At 42.1% G+C, this 10,188-nt stretch overlaps 1 protein-coding gene across 1 annotated transcript in view; it reads left to right on the top strand.

The window, feature by feature from the left end:
- The first annotated feature begins 1,674 nt into the window (after positions 1 to 1,674).
- Positions 1,675 to 10,188, top strand: part of LOC109937763 (NACHT and WD repeat domain-containing protein 2-like) — a 31,227-nt gene continuing 22,713 nt past the window's right edge. Inside the window, exons 1-3 of the mRNA XM_020536265.2 lie at positions 1,675 to 1,795; positions 3,145 to 3,233; positions 8,037 to 8,153. Of these exons, the coding sequence (XP_020391854.2) occupies positions 1,675 to 1,795; positions 3,145 to 3,233; positions 8,037 to 8,153 (327 nt within the window). The remainder of the gene's footprint in view (positions 1,796 to 3,144; positions 3,234 to 8,036; positions 8,154 to 10,188) is intronic.

Raw genomic sequence — 10,188 nt, 5'->3', positions numbered from 1 at the left:
CTGCTCCTATGATGCTGCTTGGCCTGCTGTGTTCATCCAGCTCTGCACCTTGTTGTCTCGGATTCTCCAGCATCTGCAGTTCCTACTATCCCTGTATATGTCTTTGTTTTTGTGAATAATTCAATCAACCGTTTTAGTCAGTACAATGGATCCAGCATTTGATTGTTTCTGTCTCAGAAGGAAAAGAAATATAATGGGAATTCTACCTGAATTCTAATGTACTGTTCATCATTAGGTTAAATGTTAGTGCCAGACTATATAACTCAAGACCAACATTCCTCCTTTCGAGGATTGAAACATGTTTGAAACAAGGCTGGTAGGTGTACTTTGAAAGAATTTGTGCAAGCAAATAGCTCAGCCCTTTGGATAATAGTGAAAGAAATAAAGCCCGTGTTCTTTAGAAATAAAGATATTACTTTAATTGTAGTTTGGGTGTGAGTAGCCGCTCACTGCTAGAGCCAATTGATTTTAACCTTCAATATTGCAACTGATTCGCAACACTGTTCACAGCTGAAGACCTTGTAACATGTTAAAAGAATTCTGTGGCTGGTCATGTCTGAAAATGTTTAATGAATAATGTCCCAAGGCAACAAAAACAATTATACTATGCACTGAAATGAAAATGGAAAGTGCGGGAGAAACTCAGCAGGTTTCGTAGCATCTGTGGAAAGAGAAATAGTGGTAATGTCCCTGCATCTGAGCCAGGAGGCCCGTCTTCAAGACCCACCTCCTTCAGAAGTGTGTAATATCGTCCCTGAACAGTTTGAGTAAAGTAATATAACTCGTTTAAAAAAAAAACTACACTTTAACTGTCTACTATCTGCTGTTAATGCTTGTATCTGTATTAATTTGTTGTTTCCTCCCCACCAACTAATCCAACGCTCTAAGAGCCCACAATCCCTTGATTTTAAGGAATGATCCCGAAATAACAAGACCTCGCCTGTTGGTGCGAATGTATTGGTTTAATGGTCAGAACTAATCTCCTGGGAATACAATAATCTACTTGTTTTATTCCCCATTCTTTACTGTTTATTAGGCAATCCTGCTCCGGTACCTGTGGCCCAACCACTGGGCTACTCATGCAGATGCTCGTAGCCATACTCCCCCACCGTTTTGTCCAGTTACCCCCTGGGGGGAACTTTTCATCATTAAAGCGCGTTTGAAACCTCTGACTTGACAGGATGCCATGCAATTTCAATATTTATTTTATATTTGGATTCAAATTGAAAATAAATGTTATAGCTGAAGGGGTTTCAAAGCAAGATTAAAGAATTTGGAGGTGGGGGCGAGTAGGTTATTGACACATCACTAAAAAGAAACGTGCATTTTTATAGCGTCCCAATGCATTTTATTCTTTTAAATGTAGACACAGCTTGCAGTGTCGCAATTCATGATAAATTGAGTACGTATACTCAGTGCAACAAAGTCTAGACAGTCTGTAGATATTCATTTTCTGCCCTAGCTTTCCTGTCCCGTATGAAGCTGAAATAAGTCCGCACTTGCATGTTAGGTGTTCCAATTCCGTTTCCCTGTGCTGCCGCTCCATAAGGCGGTGCTGTACCGCACTATCTCAAATCCCTCAGCAAGAGAAAAAGAAATGTCCTTGTGTAGCTGATCACTGCAAACTTCAGTAACTCTGTCCGGCTCGGAGAGGACTCAGAGATTCCTTCTACTATGGAAATTCCCACTCCGATGTTTAATGTTCCCGGACATGACCCAATCGCCAATTTCTCTCACATCCCAACAACTCAGGCATCGAGATGTGTGCAGATATTTATCTGCTGCAATCCAGAAGGTAAAGCATGTGAGGGTTTTTTTTTGTCTTAAAAATCGCAAGTTTAAGTCTTGGTTTTTATTTTGTTTCAAGTTGAAATGTATAATTGTCGACTCCAGAAATAACTATTCTTTTACAACAGACTACAGTTGTTCACTTCACTGTTGTACTTGATCTAATTCAATCTGGCACTGGACTGTCACCAGCAGGTGGCTTCAGGTGACTACCAAAAGAACTTGCGTTTATGTAGCGCCTCTTACAACCTCCAAAGGCGTTACAGCCAATAGGGTTACGGTTAGTCACTTTTGTAATATAGGAAGTACGATGGCTACTTTGTGCACAGACTGGTCCTACAAATAGCAATAACGTCTACTGTGCCTTTGATCAAATGTTCCGTGGGAGCTGCATAGAAATATTAAAATATACAAAATATGACACTAAGTCACATGAGGAGATATTAGGTGATCAGTGAGGAACGTTTTAAGGGGTATCTTTAATAGAAGAAAAAGCGGTAGAGATGTGTAGGCAGGAATGTCTCCGAGCTCGAGACCTCTGCAACAGAAAGGTAAGCCACCTTTTAGTGAAGAATATAAACTATGGAGTGCAGAAGATTCCAGAATTAGATGACTGCAAGGATTTCGAAGGGTTGTGGAGCTGCTGGAGATTATACAGATACCAAGGGATTTGTGGAAAATAAGAATTTTGAAACCAAGACTGTTTGACCAGGAGATGTTGTAGCTTATTAAGCAGAGAGTAATAGGTGCATATAAATTAAGACTTTTGGAGCAAAGCAAAGTGGGAATCTATTTTGCTTTCTGCTCCTTATGATGCTGCTTGGCCTGCTGTGTTCATCCAGCTCTGCACCTTGTTGTCTCGGATTCTCCAGCATCTGCAGTTCCTACTATCTCTGGGAATCTATTTTAGTGTGATGGTCAAGGGATATATAATGGCCAGGGCTGCAGAATTAGGTGAGGGTATTGAATTGGAGGCAAACATTAACTCTTATTTTTCTTTGTCCATAGATGATGCCAGACTTGCTGAGTTTCTCCAGCATTTGCTGTCTTTATTAAAGCATTTCCATCCCTTGCCTTCTGGTTCAGTGCTACACTCCACAGTTCACTGAATAAACCAACTGTCTCAGAAAATTCTACATACAACTTCTTTTGGTTTAATATTATTTTATTAAAAATAATATAGAATCAGTCTTAATTTTGTTTTGGGTTTCTCCGTTCTCCAGTTTGCATCAGTTGCATGTTTTATTATTTTGATACCTTTGCATTTTGTAAATAAGGTTCCTGTCTTAAATTTCACTGATGTTGGCAACCACGTAAACTTTGTTACTGTTGTACTTTATCTACCTTTTTTTTCAGATACAGAAGCTGAGAGAAAGGCATTGAGGGAAAGTGTTTATCCAAAATTACGAGAATACTGTAGACATAAACATGGACTGGAGTTCCAGGTAATCATCAAAAGCTAACTGGGGAGGTTTAATAAAGGAGGAATCTGAAAAAGACTTGCATTTATATGGCACCTTTCAGAACCTCAGTAGTTTTAAAGTGTAGTCGCAAGAAATAAGGGCAATATTAGACCATTTGCCCATCAAGCCTGCTCCACCATTCAATGCAATTGCAGCTGCTGTAGGGCTTCAGTTCCTTTTCCCAAACCCTTCTCCATATCTCTTGATTCCCTGAAACATCAATGATCTTTCTAACTAGTCATAAATGTACTCAATAATGGAGCATCCACAAACCTTTGAATGAAGTCATTTCTCCTCATCTGAGTTCTAAATGTTATCCTGAAACAATGCCCCCTATGATTTAGATTCCTTGACCCTAACTAAGGGAAACAGCCCTACAGCATCCAAACTATCAAACACCTTCAAACAGGTCACTGCACTCAAAATGTTGACTCTGTTTTCTCTTCACAGATGCTGCCAGACCTGCCGAGTTTCTTCTGAAATTTCTGTTTTCGTTTGTTTCTGATCTTCAGCATCCAGAGTTCTATGTTTTATTTTACATTTAAAACCTTGATGTTTCAATGAAATCACCCCTCATTGTCCTAAACTCCAGAAAATGTAGACCCATTTTCTTTAACAAAAACCCAAAGGATGCTGGAAATCTGAAACAAAAACAGAAATTGCTGGAAAATCTCAGCTCGTCTGGTAGCATCCGTAGAGAGAAATCAGAGTTAACATTTCAGGTCCAGTGACTCTTCTTCAGAACTGTTCCATCAAGAATCTGACCTAGTCCCTTTTGCCAGCATTTGGCCTATATCCCTCTAAACCCTTCCTATTATATACCCATCCAGATGCCTTTTAAATGTTGTAATTGTACCAGCCTCCACCACTTCCTCTGGCAGCTCATTCCGTACACACATCAGCCCCTGCATGTAAAAGTTACCCCTTAGATTGTTTTCAAATATTTCCCCTCTCACCTTATACCTATGCCTTCTAGTTTTGGACTCTCCCACCCTAGGAAAAAGACCTTGGCTATTCACACTTTCCATGCCCCTCATGATTTTATAAACCTCTATAAGGCCGCCCCTCAGCCTCCAACACTCCAAGGAAAAAACCCCCAGCCCATTCAGCCTCTCCTTATAACTCAAACCCTCCAGTCCTGGCAACATCCTTGTAAATCTTTTCTGCAGCCTCTTAAGTTTAACGACATCCTTCCTATAGAAGAAGGGCAACCGGAATTGTATACACCAATGTCCTGTACAGCAATAACATGACATTCCAACTCCTACAATTAATGTTCTGACCAATAAAGGCAACGTGCTAAACACCTTCTTCACCACCTTGTCTACCGATGACTGTCATATCCAGACAACAGTGTGTCATCATCACAAAACTCAACAGGACTGTGAGGAAAAATACTTTTCCACCATGTGAATCTGGACTCCTGATCTTTGGATCAGAGATAGTAGGAACTGCAGATGCTGGAGAATCCGAGACAACAAGGTGCAGAGCTGGATGAACACCGCAGGCCAAGCAGCATCATAGGAGCAGGAAGGTTGTCTCCTGATCTTTGGAATTTTGTTTATCCTGTCTATCATCTTTTTCACCCATAATGCATGTATTAAATCATTTGTCTTTTGTCTGTCTTAGTTGTGAATGAACGTGTATATTTGGATTTTGGAGTAGATCTGTAGCTCGGGTTGTGGGTGTTGAAGTTGGTTGGTTCGCCGAGCTGGTTTGTTGTTCTGCAGACGTTTCGTTACCGTGCTTGGTAACATCCTCAGTGCAGCCTCTGATGAAGTGTCGGTGTGTTTTCCCGCCTGGCTTTTAAACTCTGGGGTCCGTTGCAATGGATTGCCTCACTTCCAGGTTTCCTCCATAGTGGAATGTATATGGGGTCGAGTTCAATGTGTTTATTAATAGCATGTATATTTGGAGTTTTGAAGGGGGATAGTTAAGTTGCATAAATTAGAAATTCTCTCTTTTCACTGCTCTTATGTTCCTGAAGAAACCTGGTGTGAATTGCTTTTTTATCCTGGCTGACAATCCGTTAGGCAAATTGATCATTTGATGGTCCTATTGGGATTTTATAAATTCGAACATTTTCTTTTATTCACTTGTGGAATGTGGGCATCACTGGTTTACCAGCATTAATTGCCTGTCCCTAGCTTCCCTTGCAAAGGTGGTGGTACGCTGCCTTCTTGAACTACAGAAATCCACATGCTGTAGGTTGACCTACAACGTCCTTAGAGAGGGAATTCCAGGATTTTGACCCAGTGACAGTGAAGGAACAGCAATATATTTCCAAGTTAGCATGGTCAGTGGCTTACAGGTGGCGGTGTTCCCATGTATCTGCTGCCATTGCCCTTCTAGATGGTGGTGGTTGTGAGTTTGTAAGATGTTGTTTGATGAGCTCTGGTGAATTTTTGAGGTGTATGTTGTAGATGGTACACATGCGTGCTACTGTGCATCAGAAGTAGAAGGACTGAACATTTATGGAGTGGTGCCAATCAAGCAGGCTGGTTTGTGCTACATGGTGCCAAGGTTTGTGAGTGTTGTTGGAATGCACCTATCCAGGCAAATAGGGAGTATTCCATCACACTTCTGTATATCTCAAGGAGTTCCAAAGACTCTCAACTCTCAGAAGAAATTCCTCCTCATCTATCTTAATTCAGCACACCTTTATTCTGAGACTATGCCCTGTGGCCCTAGACTCTCCCATGAGGGGAAACATCCTCTCAGCACTTGCCCTGTCAAATAGAATTAGGAATGCTATTTGTTTCAATGAGATCACCTCACATTCTTCTAAATTCCAGTGAGTAGAGTCCCAATCTGTTCAATTTTTACTCGTCAGACAACCCCTCCTTACCTGGGACTATCCTAGTGAACGTTCTCTGAACTGCCTCCAATGAAATACTGTCTTTTCTTAAATAATAGTACTCCAGATGTGGTCTCACCAACACCTTGTACAGTTGCAGTTAGACGTTCCTACTCTTATACTCCAATCCCTTTGAAATAATGGGTAATATTCCATTAGACTTCCCAAATACTTATGCGCTAGCTTTCTGTGTTTCATGCACAAGTATCCCCAAGTCTCTTTGTGTTGCAGTTTTCTGCAGTTTTTCTCCATTTAATTAATACCCTGTTCTTTTGTCCTCCTTTCCAAAATGAACAATTTCATATATTCCCACGTTGCAGTCCATTTGCACACTTACTTAACTCTTCAATGTCTCTCGGTAAGAGAGACTTGCTGTGAGTTAAGACATGGACAGCAGCATTTCCTTGATTTGATTTAAGAGAGTAGAACATGGGAGACTAGTAAGAAATGCTTTGGAATAGTCAACTTTAGAGCTGGCAAAGCCTTGGATAGCAGCCAGAAGCGAGACAGAAGTGAAGCCCAGCAATGGAATGGAGCACTGCCAGCACCTGGGTGCTCTACCTCTCTTTGATCTGACTTTCAATCTCCCATGAGAATTAACCTCCCCTAAACAGTAGATGACCAATGCCATCCCACCACCTTGATATCCTCTTAAAAACTCAATTCCTTTGGCACTGATTCCATCCTCTCCTTATCCAAGCGTATCCACTTCATTGCAAAGTCTGCCTGTGTCTACATCTTACACATTAACATTGTCCAAACCCCGGCCACAGCTCATCCTGCATCTTGTCCAAGGCCAGCTTTAAGGTTATCACCTCCCAACACGTTAACCCCCGGTGGATCGGAGTCTGATTGGATGGTATAATTTCAAACATTGCAACGCGACTCCAACCCATCCACTTCCAGATTTAATGGAGGCAGAGCAAGGGATAGGCAGCCAATCTGCTCTCAGAAACAAGGTTGACAATTTCAGTGTGTTAATAAGGCTGCTGGGTCTCTGACACAACATAGTGTGGAACTGGAGGAACACAATAGGCCAGGCAGCATCAGAGGAGCAGGAAAGCTGACGTTTCGAGTCGGGACCCTTCTTCAGAAATGTCAGCTTTCCTGCTCCTCTGATGCTGCTTGGCCTGCTGTGTTCCTCCAGCTCCACACTGCGTTATCTCAGACTCCAGCATCGGTGGTTCTTACTATCTCTGGGTCTCTGACACAACCTGTTTTACAGGTATCAGGAAACCCAGCAGCTGAAGGGATCTAAGGAGAGTTTCAGGCAGAAGGTAAAGCAATGCATTGCCTGTAGGTTTGGAGGAGAGCAGGCTGCTGCTTCCTTCCAGCTCCTCTGTCAGCCCCTTCCTCTTTAACAGTCCCCTTGTGTTTGAAACGCTATCCCCAGGATAAGGGGCTTAGCCCTACCCTACAGGCTCCCTGCCCAATGTCTTGGAACCTGCTTCCTGTATGCCTGGAAGACAACCTTGTCAATCAGGCTGTCTTCAGGCAGGGATCTTATCATTGACTAATAAGCAGACTGTGCAATTGAAGCTCCACTGTGTGTGTGTGTGTGTGTGTGTGTGTGTGTGTGTGTGTGTTTTGGGGGAGGGGGGAGCCAGACTTTAATGTTTCCCAGCTAACGCTCTACAACCATCCTGCCCGCAACTCCATACCTCAAAACCTGATTCTATTCATACCTAGAACTCTAGCTTTCCGCATGGCAAACAGCCCCTCAGATGGCTGGAAAATAATTGCTGAACTTTCGGAATCAAGCCTAGACTAATTTGGGAAACTTGAGGAAGATAAACATTGGGAGTTTAGAGAAGCAGAGCTCCAAGTCTGTACCAAGGTGGTTCCCAGAAGGAAGTGCCTGATGAAGCCTGGATGAGATTGAATCAATAAGGTAACTGCTTGCATGTCACTGTGTGTCCAATCCACAGGCAGTCGATGCGTATGAGGGAGTAGATCCAGATGATGTCCACGATTCTACTGTCCGGAAACTCCGGATGAAGCTGTTGGATGAATGTTTAAAATTTTCTGCTGGCCCATGCTTTGTGGTGAGTAATCGGAAAATGCAAAGTGATTATTTATCAGGCAGTCACAAAATAAATACAAATCAGACAATGACAGAGTAGCCTGACACTGGAAGTGGATGGTTAAAGTTGTACTTCTCTATTCATAAATTTATTTCTACTAGTACAATAATGACATCATTACATTACAGGACATGTATGAATTCAGTAATTATGGGCAATGATATATCTGGGCAGGGATTGTACTGCAGCAACTTGGCTAACCTGCAGTCATAATTCATAATGCCTGCAACAGCACTATTTCAATGTTGAGATAACATTGATGTTGAAAATGCCCTAATTGGTAGTGCGAAAGAACGTAAATAGTCAAATGTCAGAGGGAAATGGGCTGAAACAGAGATGTTTACTATCTGATTCCATCACTGGTAGTGGATAAAATACAGGTGTACAGGAAGAGTTGATTCTGGAGTAGCTGCAGAAGAGGTCTCATTCCATTTGCCTGTATGGAATTAACCAAATACTTTGATTTCTTCTGGTGCTGACTGATTGCACAGCTTCTTAAAAAGAAACAAAAACCAAATTTATATAACATCTTCTGCAAGCACCTGCCACCTCAAAACACTTTTTTTATAGCCAAAGGAGCACTTTTGAAAAGTAATCACTGTTGTAATGTAGGAAGCCCACCAGCCAATTTGTGCACAGTAAGGTTCACAGGCAGCAAATGGCAGAAAATTTGTTTTTGTGATGTCAACTAAAAGATTATTGTTGGCCAGGAGACCACGGATAACACCCTGCTCTTCCCTGAAACATTCACAGAATCCTTTATGTCCACTCAAGACAGCAGGCAAGGCCTTGATTTAGTGTCTCATCTGGGAAATTGTGCCTCCAACACTGCAGCACTCCCTCTGCACAAGGGTGTCAGCCTTGAAATGTGCTGCAGTCCTGGAGTGGGACTTGAATCAGGAACTTTGTGACTCAGACGCAAGAACAAGGTATAGACTGAGTTATGGCTCACATCTAGAGTTATTATGGATAGATTCTGTTCTTCGAAGCTATAGGGAAATTTTATTCCATTACCTGCTTTTCAAGATGGGTTAATGTAGTTCTGGTCTCCACACTTTAGGAAGGATGTGATTGCACCAGAGTCAATGCTGATGATGTTCATCAGGATTTTCCCTGGGACAGAGCACTTTCCTATGAAGCGAGACTGGATAGGCTTGGGCTTTTCCCTTTGGAGCAGAGAAGACTGAAGGCGACCTGATAGAAGTGTCTAAGTTTACATGGGGGCATGGACAGGTTGAATCGAAAGCAGCTATTCCCCTTAGTTGAAAGATCAGTAACAAGGGAGCACAATTTTAAAGTGAAAGGCATGAAGTTTGGAGGGGATTTGAGGAAGTGATTTTTTTTTGCTCTGTGTTGTGGAGGTCTGGAATGCACTGCTTGGGAGGGTAGTCAAAGCGGATAACCTCACATCCTTTACTTGGATGAACACCTGAAATGTATTCAAGGCTATGGACCTAGTGCTGGGAGGTGGGACTCGTGTAGCTTTGATGGTATAGACTTGATGGGCTGTAGGGCCCCTTCTGTACTGTATAATTCTATGATTCTTAATGGGGTCAGACAGTTACGGGATATATGACTGTTGATGACCATTGGGCACCAGGAATTTATGGTGAAACCAATTACAGAGTTTGTTTGTGATCAGATACACTCTGGCAGAGAGACTACCTCATCCCATGGTAGAAAGAAGGGAGGAAAGAGAAGTGGTTTCCATTGTCTGGTCATTGCAGAATCTGAGTGCTGTCTCTCCCTGTGCATGTTGTTAAACAGGCTGTTTTATCTGGTTCGCAGAATCACAGACAAATGAAAACATGTGTTCACAGATCTATTGCCACAAGAGAGAGCACAAGATTCCATCCAATATCTGCAATAGGCACAAGCCCCATGTTGTGGTAGACCAGTGTATTATTTATATGCAAATACAGTTTGCTCAGGAAACTGTTGCAGAAAAGCCTGTTCCCAATTCAAATAAACAACATCAAACTCTGCAAGCGAGTGT

The sequence above is a fragment of the Rhincodon typus genome, chromosome 6 (genome assembly GCF_021869965.1).
Source record: "Rhincodon typus isolate 14 chromosome 6, sRhiTyp1.1, whole genome shotgun sequence".
Lineage (NCBI taxonomy): Eukaryota > Metazoa > Chordata > Chondrichthyes > Orectolobiformes > Rhincodontidae > Rhincodon > Rhincodon typus.
Note: the sequence above shows the minus strand (reverse complement) of the source record. Positions and strands in the feature narration are given on the sequence as shown.